General features: G+C 50.8%; 1 protein-coding gene across 1 annotated transcript in view; it reads right to left on the bottom strand.

The window, feature by feature from the left end:
* Window positions 1-21,312, bottom strand: part of SLC2A11 (solute carrier family 2 member 11) — a 29,047-nt gene that overhangs the window by 5,674 nt on the left and 2,061 nt on the right. The window contains exons 2-7 of the mRNA XM_011355976.2: window positions 12,615-12,797; window positions 12,091-12,184; window positions 9,591-9,689; window positions 7,377-7,537; window positions 2,795-2,919; window positions 1,002-1,131 (exon numbers count right to left, since the gene is read on the bottom strand). Of these exons, the coding sequence (XP_011354278.1) occupies window positions 1,002-1,131; window positions 2,795-2,919; window positions 7,377-7,537; window positions 9,591-9,689; window positions 12,091-12,174 (599 nt within the window). The 5' untranslated portion in view covers window positions 12,175-12,184; window positions 12,615-12,797. The remainder of the gene's footprint in view (window positions 1-1,001; window positions 1,132-2,794; window positions 2,920-7,376; window positions 7,538-9,590; window positions 9,690-12,090; window positions 12,185-12,614; window positions 12,798-21,312) is intronic.

Raw genomic sequence — 21,312 nt, 5'->3', positions numbered from 1 at the left:
GGGGACCATAAGCTCTTCTTACATGGTGTTTTATCTTGCATGTGTGTGGGTGGCTCTTTCCCTGCACCACCCTGGGGTTCCTGGATGGCAGGGGTTGGGTCTGCTCCATCTCACTGCCCTGGCACTCAGGACAGTCCTTTGATAAAGAGTTTTGAAGGGATTGATGGATAGCACAAAGAGAGGGATAACTTTCTCTGATAAATGAAACCCAAGAAATGGGACCAAGCTCTGGGCAGACGTGCCCCTTGGTCAGGGGTGGTCTGGTGACCTGAGGTCAGAGACTCACCTACCAGGCAGGTCTCAGCGTCTCCGCGGTCAATGAGGAGGTAGCGCGGGCTCTCAGGGAGCAGGGGCAGGGAGGTCAGCTGGAGCACCCCGGGCACCAGGCAGCTGGCCAGCAGCAGAGGCCAGGCCTGTGGGCTGCCCAGGAGCTCCCTGGGGAGGCAGAGGAGAGAATGAATCAGAAGCCTCCTTGTCAGAGCCTTGCCTCCCTGCCCGCCTGCCCCTATCCTCCCGCCCCCAATCCCCAGCCTCTTGCCTGCCTGCTCTCCTGAGAGCAAATGGTCTGCATTGCTGTGTCTCTTCCTAATCAGCTCTGGGTCTGGACACCAAGATCCCTCCCACTCAGGTGGGGACCCAAGATAGGGCAAGGATGTGGCCCCACCCCATCCCTAGTAACTCCTCTTTCTAGGGCTCCAGGCTCTGCCTTCTCCTCTCTTTTCTGGGATGACCAGGACATGCTCCCCTTTAAAAGCCCAAACCTTTACCCTCTTCTCTGTCAAGACCTGCTTTCTGCTCCCTGATCTGGAGAAAACGGAAAAGTATGATTCACACTGAAGTGTGGCTGACTGATACCTGTTTTGTGTATTGACTAGATGGAAGTGGGCATATTTCAATGCCTTAATCTACCTGGTGAGCAGGGGAGAAATTTAGGCAAAGAAGGGCTTTTACTGGCATCCCTCAAACCACTTAGTGCACATGTTGAGGGGGAGGGGGCTTACCTTAGTCCGACCACGTGACCCATCATGATCCCCAGGGCAGCGAAGACAGCTGAGGTCATGGCCACGGCTCCTCGGAGCTCCTTGGGTGCACTTTCTCCCAGGTACATGGGCTGGATGTTCATGCTCACACCTGGACAGGTGCACAGGAGAGAGAGTCAGTCATCAGGCTGGACCCTCTGCAATGCCCGGGCCTGCCCCCTGCCCCCTGCCCCCTTGGCACTTCATCTACTGGACCCTGGCACTGAGTGCTGCTCCCTCGCCCTGTACGCTTGGAGGGGTCCCTCCTCACCTGCTGTAGGGCCAGCAAGACTCAAGGTCCACCCCTAGTACTTATGAGAGAGAAGTCTTTCTCAGATCAGCTCCCATCCTGTTCCCTCACCATGGTCCCACCATGGTCATAGAATCTTTCTAGACCCCGTCGCTAGGATGAGCGTGCAGGGCTCTGAGCGGAAGGTAGGAGGAGAAGGGCAGGGTGGTGTCCAGAGGCCTACCAGCTGTCCCAGCTCTCACATCAACACTTTCACTGACCACTACTGCTTTAGCTTCTCACCTCATCCCGTTTCCCTAGGGAGGCATCTGGCACCTAGGCAGCCAGTGGGGAAACAGAACTGGGCAGCACCCCTACTGCCCAGGCCAGATGGTGACAGCTGGCAAAAGCTAGGAGGCCACAGTATTTGTGCATCATCCATCTGGGAAAACTGCAGGGAGAGCTGCTCCCCACTCCCTGACCGGGGATCAAGAAACAGCTCTCATTAAATCCTCTCTCTCTAAGCACTGGGTGGAGGGAGCTGGGACGAAGGAGTGTGCATTGATTGCCAAAAAGTCTGAGAGGCACCCCAGCTCTTCCTACAAACATGTAGGGAGGGACCCCTTCTGTGCTAGGCCCTTGGGACATGAGGACAAAGTCCGACCTAGTTCCTTTTCCCTGGAGTGTGGGCTGGTCTTAGTGACTCACTTCTTACAAGTAGACTGTGGCAGAACTGAAGGTGTATGACTTCTGAGATGAGGACATAAAAAGCATTGGGACTTTCTTCTTGTGCACGGACACCTGTGCTCTTTCTCTCTCCCTGATCACTTACTCTGGAGGAAACCAGCCACCATGTTGAGAGAGAGACCCGCAGGCTGAGGAGCTGAGGCCTCCTGCCAGCAGTACATGAGAGTACCATCTGAGAAGCAGATCCTCCACCCTCAGCCAAACCTTCAAAGGTCAGCAGCCCCGCTGACAGCTTGATCACAGCCTTAGGAAACACACCACGCCAGAACCACCCGGCTGAGACATCGCCAGGTCCTGACCCACAGAAATTGTGAGATAATAAATGTTGACTGTTTTAAGCCACTAAGTTTCAGCATACTTTATTTCACAGGAATAAGATAACTAATATAGACATTGACATGTGACTGTATAACAAGTTCCAAAAACTAAGGAGTCCCTAACAGGCTATTCTAACTCTATAGGGAAGATCTGAGAACTCATCCTAGATGCCTTTACACTTTGGCTGCCAGGAAGCTCATGGTTTAAAGTGTTGCTCAAATACAGGACTTCTGTTAGTACGGGTTTGGAGAGGTTGGTTCTCACACTCTTGTACGACTACTGCATTTTTTTTTTTTTTATCTACTTCGGATGTCTCATTACACGAGCCTTTTAAGATAAAACATATTTAATCATTTTGCCAAAAAAAAAAAAAGGTGGGGATGAATGAAAAGTAAATCAGTGAATAAAGAGAATACATGAATGAAAGGCATAAAGGGAATCAATGAATGAGTAGGAAAAGAGAGGCATCCTGCCCCCATACCTGCACTGATGCCTGTGAGCAGCCGTCCTAGCATGATCATCTCAAAGGAGCCTGCTCTGCGGCTGAAGCCAAACAGGATCGCTGCGGCTACCACCAATGTGTTGTTCACCAGGAGGGACTTCTTCCTTGGGGAAAGTGAAACAGAGCAAGGGAGGCTCGAGTTAGTCTGGAGGAACTATCCCTGGGGACCCCTCTTTGCAACTCCAGCTGGCCCTGATCAGACCTGTGTGTGTGCGTGAACTGTGTCAAGGAGTCTAAGCTACGTGACTACGTGGCCATTATACCTGGGGTCACCTGTGGTATGCCTTGAGGAGCATACGCCTACTCCCCTCCCCCAACATACCCCAAATCACTCTCCTTTCTGCCTGTACCACAGCTTGAAATGGCAGAACTTAGGTTTTATGGCTTTATCCCTACAGATTAAGCATTACTCTCCTTAAACTCCTTTGTAAAATGAAGGGCCTAATATCTGATTTCTCACACTCGATAAAGCCCTAGGGAGGAAGAACAGGGACTTTCAGAGTGAGGCAAGGAACCCATGTAAAGTCCCCTCCCATTTTCCTCCATGTGTTACAGTCGCTTCTCAGAACCTTCAGAATGGCTGGATGCCCATGCCTAGTTCAGTGGGACAGACTGTGAGCCAGGGCGGGGGCACTAGAAATGTCCACTGCTCCACTATAATGAAGAATAGGCTCTCAGCTGCACATACTGAGCTCAGACGTGCTGTCATGCAGGTCACCCAGGACAGCTCACTGTAGAACACACAACTCACAGGGAAACTCGAGCCCAGAGGAGGCCAGGTGCTCTGCCCAAAGTCAACAGCACAGTGGTGATAGAATATGAACCAAAGCTTATATCTCCTGTGTCTAGAGAACAGAGGACAGTAGATTATAACAAACTGGATCCAGTGGTAACTCCAATTGTAACGAATACGTCTCATCTGGCTTCCTCGCTGGTACAGATTAGCAAAGTACTTTGATTGTGGCTATTTACCTGGTGAATGCATTTTGCTGCATGTCAATATAGAGACACCAGAAACACTTAGCTTTTACCTGGCAGGGACAGTATTCCATCTTTACCGACATGCCTAGAGGATATAGCAACTCTCCAGTTCTGGGCACAATCTGTTCCACAGGGCATTGTGCTGGCCCTACTACTTTGATAACTTGATATTAAAAGGACCTGGAGAAGAGAAAGCAGCAAACACACTAGATGTCTTGGTAAGGTACAAGCATGACAAAGAGTGAAAGCTTAAAAATGAGGGTGCTGCCACATTAATGACGGTCCTGAATTCCAATGGACTAAGATATGTCAGCATATTCCCTCCAAAATGCATGACAAATTGATGACAAGTTGCTGCCCTTCCTCTAAGAAGGATGGGCACATCTCAGAGGGCTTCTTTTCATTTCGGAGGCTGCATGTACTACATTCGGTGTCGTGATCAGACACATTCCCAGATGATTTGAAAACCTGGCAGTTTTGAGTGGAGCTCAGCAAGGGGAGTATCCTTAGTGGGTCCAATCTGGGTGCAAAGAGTTCTGCTGCTTAACTCTGTAGACCCAAGAGAGTCTATGGTGTTCAAAGTGTCTGTGGCAGTTGTCGAAAATGAGAACCACAAGCAAGACCTAGGATTTGGGAGTAAAGCTACTCTATTTCAGCAAACTGCTATCCTCTGAATAAGAAAATGCTCCTGGCTTGTCACAAGGCCCTGGTGGTGACTAAACACTCTACTGGGACACCTGATGGCCATGTGCCCATTGTGAACTGGGTGCCATATGACACTCCTGTGCTAAGGCTGAGTGTACCTACAGCACTCCATCACTAGACAGAAGTGGTAAACACCAAACTTGCCCCACGTGGGCCCCAAAGAGTCCCACAAGTGGGTCACATCAGCAGGCCTACTTGACCATGCTGCCGTCCTGCTCTCAAGGCACACCCAGGCCTTGTCTTTAGTTTAAAACAAAACAAGACAAAGCTTGACCCTACTTTGCAGATGGTTGAGCATCTATATTGGTTGTCAGAAAGGTAAAGCTATGGCATTAAAGCCCACTCAAAAATAACTCTAAACAATTTTGAAGGAGTTAAACCCTTCCTGTAGACAGAATCTTTTTTTTTTTTTTTTGACAGAATCTTGAACATGAAATTTTGTCCCTTTTCTGAAGGGTTTGGTTGGATAGTCAAAGTCTTAGAGCAGAATTTGATGACTGGTTTCAAGGAGGTGCAGGGAAGGGTAAATATATGGATCTCACAGAACTGGCCCAAAACCTGAACATACACCATGGTCATGTTTCTGCTCACCAGAAGCCCCTTGTCACTGAAGAGGAGGCTATTCATAATCAGGAGGACAGAATGGCCACCTCTGTGATGGCATTCAGCTGTTTCCTCAGCCAGGCCAGCACTCACTCCCTTGGCTCATAACAAAGCAGGTAGGTTTGCAAGGACAGAAAATGTACATAAAATCAAGGACAAAGGCTTCCTGTCACCAAGCTGACCAAACACCTTGCCAACTCAACTTTCAGAAATGGCAACACATGTCAGGGCTCCAGTCAGCTACTGGGTGGAAGATGAACTCCACTGGATCCCTGCCATGGAGACGGGGCAGTAATTGGTTATCGTTGAAACAGGCTTATGTGCTGAATTTGAATCTTCAGTTCCTTCCCTTCATGCTTTGCCAGTGCTATCATCTAGGGGTACTACACCAGGTATCTTTAGATATTTGGGCAGCAGCTATTATTACCTCCTTCTTCTTTGCAGCAAGAGCCTCAGTTTGTTTGGGAACATGCCCCTATCCCTTATGGTTTAGCAATGAACCCAATAATCTAACCTAGTGATGGTGATCCTATTCTCTATGCTAGTGACCCAGTGCTGGGCAATGAAACATGGTACCTCACTGAAAAGTCTTCTTTCTAGTGTAAAGCATTAGCCAGGAAGACATCCCCCTTCTGCTGGGTGTTGTTGCATCTGAGTGAGGCATTGCTGTAGCTTTCTAGCTACAAGCCAAGGGATCAAACCAACACACAGTGAAACTGGCACCCAAAGAAATCTCAGAGGAGTGAATCTTGGGCACTAAACTGGCCTTGAAGTCACCCACCTACAGACTTGTTGTGTGAGACAAAGGCTCTCCTATTGTTTTGGCCAACTGAGTCTCAGTTTTCTGTTATCTGCAGTTGACGATATCCTAACAGATACACCTGATAAATATACAAATATGACACCATGCAATTTTGCATCCAACAAAGGAAGTTGCATCAATGAAAGAGGAAGGATGGGAGCCCATGGAACTCATTATTGCATCAGGAATCCCTTCATCCAGAAGCAGATGACCTCAGAGCGTAATAACCTGCTGAAGATCCCACACCATCAGGACCACCAAGCCCATTCAAGAAAGATGATTTGGGTCACCCCGATGGGCAAAGAGCCTCAACCAGTGGATGTGCTAGCCCAAGACAAGAGTGAAAAACGGGAGGATGGAAGTCACCTGGAAGGATGCAGGTGACGGCCCATGACTGGTTCCAAAACCAACAAGTAGAACCTCTACTTGTGTTTCTGGGCCTTCTGTGTCATACGCTTTAAAATAAATTCACCAACTATTTTTCTTTTCCTTGATTAGTTTTCCCCTGCTTTTTCTTCTTTCTTCCTCCTATTAGTGTCTTGATGGCAGTGAAATTTACCATAAAGTGTGTAGATTGCTGAATATCAAGAGATTAACTGCAGGGCTAGCAGAATGGTTATCACATGGAAATCCTACACTCAAAAAGGATACCCCTTTATATCAGGCCTAGTGGGTGTGACAAGACAATGCTTCAAGTGCTCTCGCTCAGGAAAAGATAAATACATATGCTGGTATATATGATGGGATGGTTGAGTAATGATAGGAGGCGGGGCATGTTTGCAGCTGACTACATGGGAGAAAGGTGTCTATGCATGCTAGGTAGCCAGCAAAGGGGTGGACTGTGGTAACCATTTGTTTTCCTGCCTGCCATGGCTTATCTCTCTTCCTTCCCAAGTGTAGGCATCTGACACAAGGCGGCCCATAACAACCTGTCTTCCTGGATTCTAAATCTTGAATGAAAACAGTGGAGATAAAATGTGATTGGAGCTGATACACTGAAGGCCTCCTCCCCAGGAGGAAAGTTCAAAGGTCTGGCTATTGAGATCTCCAGCACCACCTTGCACCCTGCCCTTCTCAAGGCCTGGCTTCAAGCACTTCCTTTCATTTTGTGGGCTGCTCCAGCATCCTTCCAGTTATTACAATTTTTGATTAAGTCAGCATCGGTCTGTCTTGTTTGCAACCCAAGAACTGCATCAGTTGAATGCAAGGGGGAAACGAGGCCCAGGAAGAAAACATTTGTTTACAGTCAAACAATACGATGTGGAACTAGAAACTAGAGTCCTCCCTCCCTCACAGCACAGGACTCTTCTCTCTACCAAATCTGCTTGGAACTATGACCCTCAGGGTAACACTACAGGTGGAGTAGGAGCCTGGGGTCTGCCAGCCATCGTCCTTCTCCCACATTCTTCAGCTTGCAGACAATGGCACCTCTCATTGAAGGGTATTCAGGGGTACACAGGAAGCACTTACCTTCCCAGCCTGATGGCCAGAGGACCTGCAAGCAGCGCTCCAAAGAGGCCCCCCAGGGGATATAAAGACACAATGAGGGACCACACAAACAGAACCAGGTGGTCGGGCAGCGGCCAGCCAGTCCGGGCCCACCATGTCTCATTGGTGAATTCCTGAATGTGCTGTGGACAGAGATGCCAGTCAGCCTCCATAGGATAGGTCTTCTCCCCCTCAGGGCTCTGTCTCTGCTGAGCAGACGCCAGGTCACCTGAGTAATGCTACTCCCCTGCTGTGGGCAGGACAAACTTGCCTGAGCACTTACCATGTGCAGGGCACTGTACTGGTCTCCTTCACACACAGTGTATCCTAGAGCCTAGTATTAGAGCCTAGTAAACAGTCTCTGTTTAACCCTCCGAGTCCACTATCACCCATGTCCCCCCAGCTTTTGGCCCATAAAGCCACTTGCGTGGCCCGTGCCAAGTGGCTTTCTGTTGGAACTGGCCATTGGTGAGCACCAGTAGGGCATCATAAGAGCCAGGAGAGGACATCAGAGGGAAGCAGGAGGGGCATTTGTTCCCCGGCCTCCCTCCCTGGAGGTCCCCTGAGGCTGGCTGCAACAGTCAACCAAAGGTCACTGCTCCTCTCAAGGGGGCCTATGTCACATGGCCTTCCACTTGTCCCTTTGGGGGTAGAGGTGGTAATGACTCCAGTGCTACTAAGTCTGCATTACTATTACTACACTCCCACTGGCCTTGTGCATTCTCAATGCCCCACTCGATCCTTTGAAAACCATCCTCTATGGTATCTAAACCTACTAGAATTATCTGGAGTGTGCCGTATGTTTCCTTGGGACCCCAACTGTGAAAAGCCCTGGGAAGTACTCATCTGTTAGATACACAATTAACCTGGTTATTGTTAAGACTGGGAATTGGGTCCAGAGAGGTAAAATGACTTGCCCACCACCTCAGCCACACCTGGAACCGACCCCCCAGAACTGCCACTCAGGAAGTGAATGGAGAACATATGATTAGGGGTGACTATGCAGGAGAAAGGCCCAGATACCCACCTACCCTTTGTTAGAAATGAAATGTCAGTGTCTGGCTGGTCTCAGGCTTCCCAGCTGGATGTGAGGAAGGATGTTAGGGGGGCAGCGGGTTTAGGCGTTAGGCCAGCTCTCTCTGGCTCAGGACAGGTGCCCACTAGGTCCCTGTAGGTCCAGAGGAGTACAGCCCCACATCCTTCCCAGCTACATGACAGGACACTTGCCCTTCTTAAGCAATATAGAGGCAGCTTCTATCACTGGGGCTTGACCATTCACTCTTTCCATAGCCCCCCACTGAACATTGACAGGGGCCAGGCCAGCGTCAGTTGCTGGGGATTCACAGAAGACTACATTAATAGCAAACCAGCAAGATGATGAGATGGGCCCAAAACACCCTACATACAACCTAAGTGGTGACAGCCTGCACCAAGGGCTGGGGAGGGAGAGGTGACTTCCTGCTGAGGGGTTGTTGAAGGAAGGTTTTAGGAGGATGATGGCATTTGGGTAGTTCTTGAGTGGCTTCTGCAGGTAGGGCAGAGAGAACTTCCCAGTGGAAGGAGGGTTTGAGGAAGGGCTGTGTGTAATCAGGGAACTGCATAACCTGCTTTGGTAGTGCAGTTGGGGAAATGAAGGTGGGAGACAGATGAACAGGCTCTGATCCCAGGAGAACTTGGACTACAGGTGGATGTGTCTGTCCTTCCAATAGGCAGTGGTAAGCCATAGAATGTTTCTAGGCAAGGAATTGGCTTGATCAAACTTGAGAGGATCTAGAAGGGGAGAGGCTAAAGGCAGGGAGGCCAGTGAGGAGGCTGGACCAGCAATCCAGACAGGAGAGATGGGGCCTGAACAGGTGTTGTGGCAGAGACATGGGGAGAAATGGCTGGATGTTAGAGGTAGTTAGGAAGGACCTGGTGTCTGAGGGAGGGAGGGCTGAGTCAAGGCTGACTCTCAGTCACTGGGTGGACAATGGAGTCATCCACTGACATCAGGGACTCAGGAAGAATGTGGGTTCAGGAAAGGATGCAGAGCTGGATTTGAACATGCAGGATCTGTGAGACATCCCAGCAGAAGTGAATGCATGGGAGAAAGTGCCGCCAAGTGGATGCTGGCCTGAAACCCCACAGCAGGCAGCTGTCAGCCTTCACCTAGCAGCGTCCACTCAGCTGATGACAGTGGGCACAGAGGGTACATACCAATATCGGGGCATTGAGGATGGAAAGGTTGTAGCCAAGTTGAAAAGTCCCTCCAATGCCAGCTGCACAGATAGTCAGAAACAGGACCCTGCTTGGAATCTAAGGAGAGACGGGGGAGACACAGAGTGATTGATAACAGCCTCCACCTCCCTCCCAGGACCAGAACCTACCAATCTCATCATTGCTATCTGTTTGAACCAGGCAATGAGAGGAAATAGAGGCACAGAGGAAAAGAATTACCTAGGTCACATGGCTGGCACGTAGGAGAAGCACCCCAGCCTTCTGCTCTGAGTCCAGGACCCCGCTGCTTCTCAAGCCCCTCACCCCACTAGCATTCTTCTGAGATGGACAGCAGTTCCTGGCCCTGCTTGCCAAGCTGTCCCTGGGCATGCCTGCTGTGGTTCTAGAGGACAATGCCCTGAGCTGGGGGCCCGTGGAGCAAAGCTCTGCCCCTGGTAGCAGCCCTTAAATCCCAGGGACTCATCCTGGAGAAATATTCTCCAGCAGAGTGGCTGGGCCTCATTCTCTGACCTTCCAGCCTGTTCTGCAGAGAGGCTAACAAAAGGGGCCATGTGTGGGGTTTTGGGGGGCACATGGAGCAAGAGGGAGCAGCTGCAGCTGGGGCCAGTGCCTGGGTCCCAACTAGTTCTGCCCTTATTCCCTTGTCCTCACTGAGTCACTTCCTCACTTGGACCTGGAGATGATAATGCCTACCTCCAGGCTGTGGAACAGCCAAGGTTGATGTGTGCCATACACACCTGGTACAGTAAAGGACAGCTTTTCATCCTAGTGCAACACCCTTAGAGATGGAGGGAGAACTCCCCAAGGCATCCAGCCATGAGGACTCAGTGCCCTGATGCCTCGCCCATTTAGTTGGTATTTTTTTTTAGGAATTCACAATCTTATTTATATTTTTCCTTGTATAATTTTAATTACAAAATAACATGCGCATTAAAATTTTTAAAAATGCAATATGTGCTGAAAGTTCTTCGCTCCTTCGAAGGTATAACAATCAACTGCTTAACTCAGATATTTTCCTAGGCATTCACAATGTAATCAACTATACGAAAATTAAATTAGTGATCTTTTTCTAGTAAATCATATTGTCTTTCTTGTTCTCGCAAATAGGCCTGCAAATTTAAAAAGCTGCAGGTCAAATTTATTATCTTCTCAATACTTAAATACAAGTTTCATGGCAGAAGTATATTTGGCTAAAGATTTTCCGAAGAATTTCCAGAACTTGAGGACTATTTATTCATTCATCAGTCAAACATCAAGTGCCTGTCCCAGCCAGGAACTGTGCTGGGGACAGATATAGCCAGGGAAAAGACAGAAGGACATTCACCATTTGGTGAGATACTGTGCCAGGCGTGAGAAGGTAGAGAATGAGGCTCTGGAGGGAGGGCAGGATTCTGCCAAAGATATTGCCACAGGTCTGGAGACAAGTCCTGACAGGCACCCTGTCTGCCACAGTTCCTATAAGGCCTGTGTAACTTCCTCCCAAGCCAGAAGCCACAGGAGGAAACCAGGTGAGAATCCAGGGGTTTGGTTTCACTGGAATCATGTCAAAGCTCCATGCAGCCTGTGTGGAGATGAGAGTTCCACTAAGATAGCAGATCTGCAGGAAGCAGCAAGAGACATAGTGCCTGATGACATGTGAGCCCATGTGGCGAAGGATGCTGGCAGGTCTCCAAGACAGCAGGAAATTATTGAATTCATTGCGATTGTGCATGGAGATTGCCTAGTCTCACGACTTGTCATGAAAAGCTTTCAGATATTAGCTATGACGGTGATTATTAATTCAGTGAACAAATACTGCTTAACTCCCTACTGCAAGCAATAAACCTGTTCTAGGAGCTGGGGAAATAGCAGGGGACAAGAGACGAAATCCATAACCTCACAGAGCTTTCCTTCTGGCAGGGGGTGGAGGTTGGTGGTAGGGGGACAGGCAATAACAAAATGAACAAAGAAAATATATAGTATGTCAGATGATGCGACGGAGACAGAAAACAGGGTGCCTTCCTTAAGCCTTCCAGAGTGGCTGTGCCTAATGCAGTTCACACCAGGCCGCAGTCCCTCATCTGAAACGCAATGGCTGGACGGGTTTCGGAATTCAGACCTTTCCAGATCGCAGGACGGCATCTAGCATGTATACATTTCTCCAGCATTCTGAGGAAGAGGAGCCTGTGCAGTCCGGCTTTGCCCCATGGGGGCAGTGGCCGCGGTAGCGGCGCAGGAGGAAGAGCATGCGCGCTGAGGGGAAGATGTGCAGTCATTTCAATGGGATGCTTGCCAAAAGTACATCTGAGGGGAGAAGGAAGCGCATGCGCAGTGAGTCTTTGAGAAGCTCCAAGTCCAAGCCGAAGGGGTCGTGAAAGCCGAGTGGGTACTGAAATGGTCAGCATAAGGCTCACGCAAAACATTATCTACAGCCAGAGCGTTTGGCGGAGGCACACGTGAAGGCGCACTAGGGTTAGGGCGGGTGGCGCGAGCGGGTCACCTGAGTCTGAGGCCGTAAGGGCGGCTCCTGTTCATCCTCCATTCCTCTTCCTGCAGCACTGAGGCTCACTCCTGAATTGGCCATGCCTGCAGACCTGAAGGGAGCTCTGGTTTGAGGTCACCCCGGCCAACCGTTTACATCCACCCTCTCAGGTAGCAGCCGGTGGCTGTGATCGCTGCACTTGAGATGCACTGGAAATTCCGGCCCTGGTCCTTCGTACCCTCCCCTTCCGCCGCCTGCGTCGTGAATCTCTGCGGGTCCTTACCTCGCCCCCCATCGAACCTCCTCCGCCTCCCCTTCCAGCCCTTCTGGCCGTCCTCCTTTAACCCCCATCTGACGCCCCTGCCTGCCACCGGGGCCCGGGAGGTCCGTCCCCAGGCACTCTCTAAAACCAGAGCCCTTGATTCTGCACAGGCATCCCCACCCTCGCCAAGTTCAGGTGTCTCCACCTTTTCCCCAGGGGAAGGGCAGAATTAGGAGGGAGGATAGGCAGACCCACCAGTCTCTGGAGCACTCTTATCTACCCGTTCTGGCTGAGCAGGCGACTTTGAATGCAGAGAACCGGTCTTGGGTTAATGCTAGGAGATCCACTGCGTGAGAGGCCGGCTGGGTCTAAGGTCCGGTAATGCTCAGAAGTGAGGAATCATAGGGTCCAGTGGACTGGGTTATCTTTTATTTCTTTGGGCTTCTCAGGCCCTGCATGGAATCTAGGAGTTGAATAACGGCCAAACTGAAACCAAACTTGCCAAAAATGCTATTTGTAGCCACAGAAACTTAGACCTGAAAGTGACCTTAAGAATTTATCTGAGCAAAGACTGTGGTAGACATACATAGACATACACCAGAATGGATACTGCAGTATCTCTATTGCTCGTGCTTCATTTTTGTTTGATTTTGCTGCTTTGAACTTTTAAACATTTCTAAAAACACCATTTTTAAGGCAAAATGCAATAAATAAAATATTAACAATTGCTAATTGCATGCTTTTCCTGAATTTATTGAGATTTTCATATGGGTTTCTACTTTATGAGTTCAATTACATCAACAGAGTTTCTAATGGTAAAGCATCTTTGAATTCTTGGGGTACACACAACTTGTTCATAATGTTGTAATTGTTGCTATTAAACCATTGTTGGTTTCAGTTGCTAATATTTTACTTAGGTAGTTGTTTTTTTTTTTTTCAAAAACAACTGGTATTTTTCCTCCTTGAAAAATTAGAGGAGAAGGAATGGGCTAATACATGGTGGCGGGACAATTAATTATCTGGGGAAAAAATGAAAATCTCTACCTCACCCCATATATAAAATCACCCAGGTGCACACAAACCTACTGCGAAAAGCAAACTTTAAATATTTTAGAAAAAAATAAAGAATACTTTTATAACCTTAGGATAACTAAGGATAAGCTTCACAGGTTTCTTGTGAGAATTTAACATCATTGAAATTAAAAATATGTGTTAAAAGACCATAAAAAGGTGAAGCTAAAAGCTTCAACTCTGGAGAGCAATTTGGGCATATCTAGTAAACTAAAGTTGCAAATACCTGGCAACCCAGCAATTACCACAGTTCTACTCTTGGGTTTACCTTGAAGAAATGCTTAATCCCACGCTCAACAACTTCTGTCTACAAATGCAGCATTGTTTCTACCGGAAAACTTTTAACAACCCAAATGTTAATCATCAGGATGTTGGAGAAATAAATTGTGGTATACATTAGAATGCCATTCATCAATGAAAAACAATGAACTAGAGGTGAACACAGGTGAATCAGGGACCTTGGATAGCTCAGTTGGCAGAGCACCAGGTTTCTAACCTGAGGGTCCAGGTTCCAAGTTCCTGTTCAGGCATCAACACAGGTGAATCATGCTGTGTGAATAAAGATGCAGAAAACTGCATAGACTATAAAGCCTTTATATTAAGTTTGGAAATATACAAAACCACACTCATATCTTATATCAGATAGGAATATATGCATATGTAGTAAAACCTTGAGGGTGTGCATGGGATGATAAATACCAAATTCAGAACTGGGTTTCACTTTCTGAGTCCAGGACCACACCAGGCTGCACTCCACCGAGGACCACTGCTGTGATCATAGCGGGTTGCCCACCCCACCCTTGGTTCTTCCTGAAATGCTACCAGGACACCTGAATGGATTAGCACCCCTAGTGCATGGGTTCCCCAGCCGTTAATTATTATCCTTAAGCCAGGAAGCTTGAGCTTTCTCCTCAGGAAACATTAACCTGGATTTTACCCTTGGGCACATGAAAGTCATGGTTGTATTTTGGGTTCGGTGCTGATTGCTAATTCTCTCAACCCACACATGGATGGCTTCAGTCTCCTTTACAAAGGAGTCCTTGAGATTCTACAGGTCAAATATGTGTCTCCATCAACCTGCCTGCAACAACCCTGCTGTAGTCAAAGCTGGTTTTTATCAGATCTCTAAGTCCAGCCACCAGACCTTACAGGATGGGGGTCTACGCCCACCTAGCCCCAACAGCATGTCCAAACCAGTCATGAGTTGGGAGAATATGGAAAGAACACCACCTGACTCTTCCAGCCCTGGACTTCCCAGGTTTGATTCTCACCTAGTCTGTTTCCTGGGTGAGAAGGCAGAAGTGACAGGCAGGAGAGGTGGGGTGACCTGCCCACGGCCACAAGCTGCTCAGGGACTGCAGGGCCTGTGGTCAGTCGTGGGTGGTGATCCCCCTCCCTCACCTTGGGAGCCCATGCCCCCACGCTTCCTTAAAGCTAAAGTCTCTCTCACTCTGCAGATGAGAAAACCGAGGCCCAGAGCAGCGATGATCTGTCCCTGGCATTCAGCAGGAAGCAGGGAGGAGCGTGGCTCACACTAAAAAATAATACAGCAAAGCAGCTGGCGCTGACGCCCACCGTGTCCGCTCCACCAACGAACCCCGGGGCGGGCGGGACCTTCTCCCTTACCTCCGCAAAAGCGGCAGGGCTGCCTCCTCGACCCGGGCCCATTCCAGAAAATACCTCTGCCGTTACTCGAGCCTGAGGACCCGGGCCGGCACGAAGGGCATCCCGGGGATTCGACCTCCAGACCCTTCAGTGTCCCGTTCAGCCCTCCCCAGGCCCCTAGCAAGGTCCTAGCAGGTTTCCCGGCATTTGCCTGACACTGTCATGACCCGCTCCAGCCATGAGGGGACGACAAAGCCCGGACTCTGAAGGATTCTGTGCAGCTGAGCGCTGCTGCCTCCAGAGGGCTCAGTGTGGCAGGAGAACAAAGAGGCCTGAGCCATTGCTGCCCCAGGCGCATGGGAGGGCTACCCCTACAGCCCCTGGGCACCCGAGTCCTGAACCGTGTCTCCCAGCCCAAGGGGCCCCTGCTCCATCCACCCCTGGGTGATTTCACTTCCTCTGTTCTGTGCAGCCAACCAGTTAAGCGCCAGGTGGAGGTGGGGAACCGGGGTGGGGAGCTTTGGACAGGAGCTGGGAGGCCTGGCATCTAGAGATACCATGCCTCTGCCATACTGAACCTCCTCTTCTGCTCCATGAGGAGTGGAACAGGGGTCTGGGCAGATGCCTTCACCCTGGAGCCAGGGCTAAAGCTGGACCCCAAGGCCCCTGGCTTTTCCTCCAGGCTCAGCTCAGCAGCAGGCCTGTCCATCACTGGGGTGACTGGTGGGTGGGCCCCTATGGCAAATTGGGGTACCTAGCACCTGACCACCAGTAGGCTGAGCTGCTCTGGGCTCGCCTCTCTGCCTCTCTGAGCCTCAGTTTCTTCATCTGTCAGCTGCAGTTTGGAGGAAGTGCTACAGAGTGAGAGCAGCCTGTTGCTCCATGTGGTTCAAGGCTGTTCAAAGTTTCTTTCTCCTTGCAGCCTGATTCCTCCTATTTGGACTGGCATCTCTGCCCAACAACAGGATCCTCCTAAAGGGCATCTGGGGGGAGATCAGGAGGCCTGCTGACGTTGGGCACGAGGTTGCCAGGGAGGGCAGTGAGACACCATCAAGTACAGCAGGCTAGAGCCAACGCCAAAGGGGCTCCTGCAGTTCTATCAGTTATGTCCTCTCTCCAAGCCTCCATTTGATCACCTAGAAAATAGGGACATCATAACAGCCAACCTGCTCACCACCAGGTGCTATGCCCTTGGGCACCCGTGTTTGCTTGCTGACCCTCCCTGTACTGGGAAACCTGAAGGCAGGCCCTGGCTCAGACAGCGCCTCAGACAGACAATACCTTTGGGTGGGTGAACATGGGGAGCTATACAGCCTGGCTGAACATTCCCAGCCTGGACAGGGTGCAGAGGGCAAGGCCCTGGGGCAATTCCTGCAGGCTTCACCCAAAATCCTGCTTTGCCCCCCAATCTCAGACCTGGCATTCACTCCAGTTTTGGGTCATATTTCCAACTTGATGATTCAAAAGGAAGAAAAAATACCCAATCTACAACCAGCTGAGGCGGCTCCTCCTGACTACCCTTTGATATCTGAGGACTGAACAATGGGGCTGATTGCGGATAGGAGACTTGAAACCTTCTTAATTAGAAAGAATGTCCTCGTGGTTAACTGTTCCAAAAATACAGCTGCGCCCACATCTGGAGGGGAAGGGTGGGAGGTGAGCGTAGGGGGTGGCGGTTAAGCCAGAGTTTGAAGCGCTGATGCATGCATTCCACGTAAGGGGAGGCCCCTCCCAGCAGGGCCGTGTTAGAGGAGAGGGGAGCACACCAAGGCAGCCAGTCCCCTGTGGCTGGGCCGCTTGGTGCAGCTTGGGATGGAGCTGAACAGGCAATGGATCCCTTCTGGGTCCACCTTCACGCCTTGCCCCATCCTTCCCCACACCCCAGCCTCAATTTCCTCAGCCGTGCAGAGGGGACACACAAGGGCCTGGTTAATGCACGCTGGTTCTTTTGCCAACCCCTGCCTGACCTGGGCACAGCGGAAGTCCAGCCACAGGCTTCTGATCAGGGAGGGAATTTTTTCTGGATTTTATGATTTGGGGTAATATTTGTCCGCTTTTATGAACTTGTCGTTTGTTTTGTTTGCATTCTCATTCTAAGCTAATATTCACTTTCGCACCTAGTCTTGCATCTACAATATTGCATTGCATTTGTTTTCTTAAAGAGGTCCTCAGTACCTCATGAAATTGCAGGGCATGTGAGGGCTGGGAAAACATCTTGAGCAAAACGTGGAGGCAGGAATTCTGGTTGTATCACCAGGGGAGGACAAGGATGCCTGGGTTCTTGTCCTTGCCCACAGGTATGAGCTTTCTATCCCAGTGCCTGCACAAATACCTAGCATGGGGAGCACCCACCCCAGATGTAAGTGAGCAGAGCCTGGGCTGCTTGGTGAGGATGTCAGTGGTGTGTGCCAGGTGAGAGGTGAGTGAACCCTGGGCCTTCCTGAGCCTCTCCATACATCTTCCCAGAATTGTGAATCACCAGTCCTGAGCAGGGGATCCCAGAGAGGTGGCCCCTGTCACTCCAGGCCCCTGCCAGGCCACAGACCAGAATTGCCTGATGATCTGGCCAGCAGGTGATGAGTAGGAAGACTGCAGGGCTGTATGGCCTTGGGTTCCACACATGTACCTCAGGGCCACACAGCCCAGACCCCATTATGCAGCCTCCTAGGTGTGCAGACAGGCAGCACAGACTCACAGTCTTTCGCCGTGTCTCGAAGTTCTACAGTCTCCATAAACTCTCATCCTGGCCCTGCCATTTGGTTGAGTCTGCCAAGCAATAATCTGCTTCTCCCAAAACACGGCCCACAGTGCTGAGCCCAAAAATAGCTGTGGTGGGGAAGAGGGAGGCCCGCCAGACACTCTGGGGCTCTGGGGACAGGCCAAAGTGGTTTTGACATTCCAGCAGTGGCCACAACAGGAAGTATGAATTAGGGGCAGTTGCTGAGGGCCGTGAGAGCCAGGCACAGGCTCAAGCTGGACCGGCAAGAAGGAACCATCTCGTTCAGCCACTGAGGGTAAGAGACAGTGAAACTGAGTCCCAGTCAGGGAGCCACATGCCCAAGCTGCTCAACAGGGGAGCATCAGGGAAGGAGAGTCTCATGTCAGAGACACTCCAGGAGTCCAGAGACGGCAGAGAAGCTTTTCCTCCCAACCGCGGCTGGAGAAAGGTCTGAGGCTGCGTGGTACTGATTGGTTGGTGACACTCTCCATGGGCTCAGGTGGGTGATGCTCCTCACTCCCTGTGGTGAATCCCCTCTGTGCCCCAACGATAAGATGAAGGCAGCTCCCTACCTCCCCACCGGCCCCTTCTATCACCCCTCACAGTGGCAAAGCCAGGACTGGCACGCTGGTGTCTTGGTACCTCTTTAGCAGTGTGTCCTCAAGTATGTTACTTAACCTCTCTGAGCCTGTTTCCTCAGTTGTGATAGTAACCTACTCTGTAAGGTGGTGAAGAGGCTCAAATGAGGTTAGCAAAATTTGTGGTGCAGAGTCTCGTGAGAGGTCACTGAGCAGCTGTTATCACTGTAGGGACTGGCTCCAACCAAGGCTCTGAGCAGCTCCACTCCACAGTGGCCCTTCCTCACCCATGAGACATGAGTTCAAGTTCATTTCAGCCTCTGCACCTTTGCGCAAGCCATTCTTCCTGTCTAACATGCCCTCTCCTCTTTCCATTCCATCACCGTCTTTGTCAAGAGCCCTCTTGCCTGGCAGCCTCTCAGAGGGCCCGTGGTTCTTTGTCCTTGGACCGCTCACCAGTCAAGCTCCCTGCCTGGCTTAATGTTAGTATCCGAGTCTTCCTGGTCAGAGAAAGAACTCCTGGGGAATTGAGAATCCGTCACCTTCCCATCATGCCCTTCAGACTTCAGTGGATGTTGCTGGCCACAGGTATGTGAGAGCTCTGGATCAGGAGGAGGCAGGCAAGGACATAGGCCTAGGGGAGAGAGTCCTTCCGCAGCCCGTTCTTGCTCACAGGCAATCACTGGTTAACAGCAGGGACTGGCTTTGGAGGGGGAGGCCAGCATGACTGTCACATGGCTGGGGTCCCTGCCCAGAAATCTCAGATGTACCCACCATAGACCTGGATACAGCCTTTGAGCTGGAGGAAACTCTACAGGTGGATTGTTCAGACAAGGACCCTGGTGGGGAGGAGTACGGCGGGGAGTGGCCAGGTCCCACCACCAGCCTAAGCTGCAGGTCCAGTAATGGAGTCCAGGTCTGAGGCCTGCCTGTGCCCAGCACTGTAGCAGACACCAGGGATAGAAAGAATACGCTGAAGAGCTTCTGTGGGTGTGACAAAAGCCACAGAGAACAAGGAGCTGGGAAGACTAGGCTGGGGTGGCCAGGGAGGGCTTCTCTGAGGTGGCCATATCCCCATTGCACCCCAAACTCAGCCTGTCCCAAACCAATGGGTGGTCTCCCTCTCACATCTGGCCCTCTCCCATCTCAGCCCTCAGCCAAGTGCACACTAGGGTCTATGGCTTCCACCTCCTTGACCCATTCACTCCCTCCCTGTCACGTGCCTGCCACTGCAGGCCGCTTCTACCCTTCTCCACTCTGACCACTGCTTATACTCTTGTCCACTTCTTCCAAAGAGCCACCATCTGATCCTAACCTCACCACCATGCTTAAGACTCTCCTGTGGCTCCCCACTGCCCTTGGGACAGAAATCACATCCCACGTGGCCTAGATTGGCCTGGCCCTAGCCCTCTCCAGCCTCACTTTTCACGCAGCTCCTTCTCCTTGCTCCTGCCAACTCAGGGCCTTTGCACAGATTATTCTCTTGTCAGGTCTGGCTAACGCCTACTCCGTCTCTGTCTTGCATAGCCTTCTCCCTGCCCATCCCACCCAGTGACCCATTAAGTCCTTGCAAGTCCAGATTCCACTACCAGGCTCAGAAGGCCTGGCCCAGGTCACTCCCTCTGCTGCCCAGGCCTGACACAGCCCACCTGGATGGTTGTTATTCTTGCACTCTGGCCATGAGCAGCTGCCATAGAGTGGGTTCCGGATTCAGTGCTAAAAATATCCCATGACCCAGACAGGAAGGGCTAGTGGGGACACAGCTGCTCTGGGAGGAGCTCACTAGAGCTGCAGTAGAGGCCCGCCCACCATGGTTTGGGGAGGTGGTCCATGTGCTGGAAGCAGGTAAGCACTGGGCTTATAGCCCCAGAGGAAAGACCCCCAACCGAGGATGCTCAAGGCCAGGAAGAGACCATCGCGTACTATCAAAATGTAGCTGTCTCCAACATGCACACAAAAACATTCACCTTGTTTCTGATTCTTCCGGTTTGTTATCACAGGCACATGTTGCCTTTGGAATAAAGTACATTTTAAAATTAAGTGCATGGGGGAGCATTTGAGATCTCACTCCCCAGCATATGTCATCAGTTCGGCTCAAATAAACTTGTAAAAAACAAAAAATTAAGTGCATGGGGCCCTAACAGAAAACAGGTGAGCTCTGGTCCCTTCAGGGAGGGCTTCCTGGAGTAGGGGGCACCCTCCCTTCCTCTCCTCTTTTAACAGAACATCTAGGCTGGTAGGGAAGAAAATGAATGAACAAGATCCAGGGCAGTCCCAGAGGCGAGAAGCTGAGGCCTGAATAAGAGGTGGTGGCAGTCACAAGGTGTGTTGGAGTGGAGGGAAAGAACTGGAGAGTTCTGTGAGAGCATCAGATTCGACGTGGGCAGGGGTGACCCCAGTTTTCAGGACTGTCACAGGCTGGTAAGGGTCTCTCCTCGTGTGAGGCCAGTGAAGAGGAAGGCAGGCTTCGTGGGCACTCAGGGGGATGCTGTCCGGCCTATAGGCACTGGGAGAGCCTGGACAGGGTATTTGGGGGTACTCTGGGTGTCTCCGGACATGGGGATCCCAGAGCTCCTTGTTCCACAGCAGCAGACAGGGTCAGAAGGCTAGAGAGGTGGATTGGGAGCAAGGCCCATTGTCACTTTGACAAAGGAACACAGGCCCGCCTTCTGCTATAGCCCTCAGCACAGAAGAGGAGCACCTAGCCATCAGGGCTTTGGGCAGAGAGCTAAATAGATGTTAGCTTCTAGCACACAGCCTGCCTATGTCTTTAGGCCCCTGGAAATGTGTAGTGCTCAGAGCTTCTCTCCATAAATGTCTAACAGAACTCGAGGATCGGAGGAGAAGTGAACCCGGTGTCTCCATCATGGCTTCTCCTGGGCCTGAGACTGAACAGGAAAAGCCCGGACTGGACCCTAGGCCTTATTCTGCCTCCTATAGGCCTCGTTTTCTCAGTCTGAGAATCCCCCAGGCTCTGAGAAAGGAGAATCTGCAGTAGAACCCAC

The sequence above is a fragment of the Pteropus vampyrus genome, unplaced genomic scaffold, assembly GCF_000151845.1.
Source record: "Pteropus vampyrus isolate Shadow unplaced genomic scaffold, Pvam_2.0 Scaffold23, whole genome shotgun sequence".
NCBI lineage: Eukaryota > Metazoa > Chordata > Mammalia > Chiroptera > Pteropodidae > Pteropus > Pteropus vampyrus.
The sequence above is the reverse complement of the archived record's forward strand: the minus strand, read 5'-3'. Positions and strand labels throughout refer to the sequence as shown.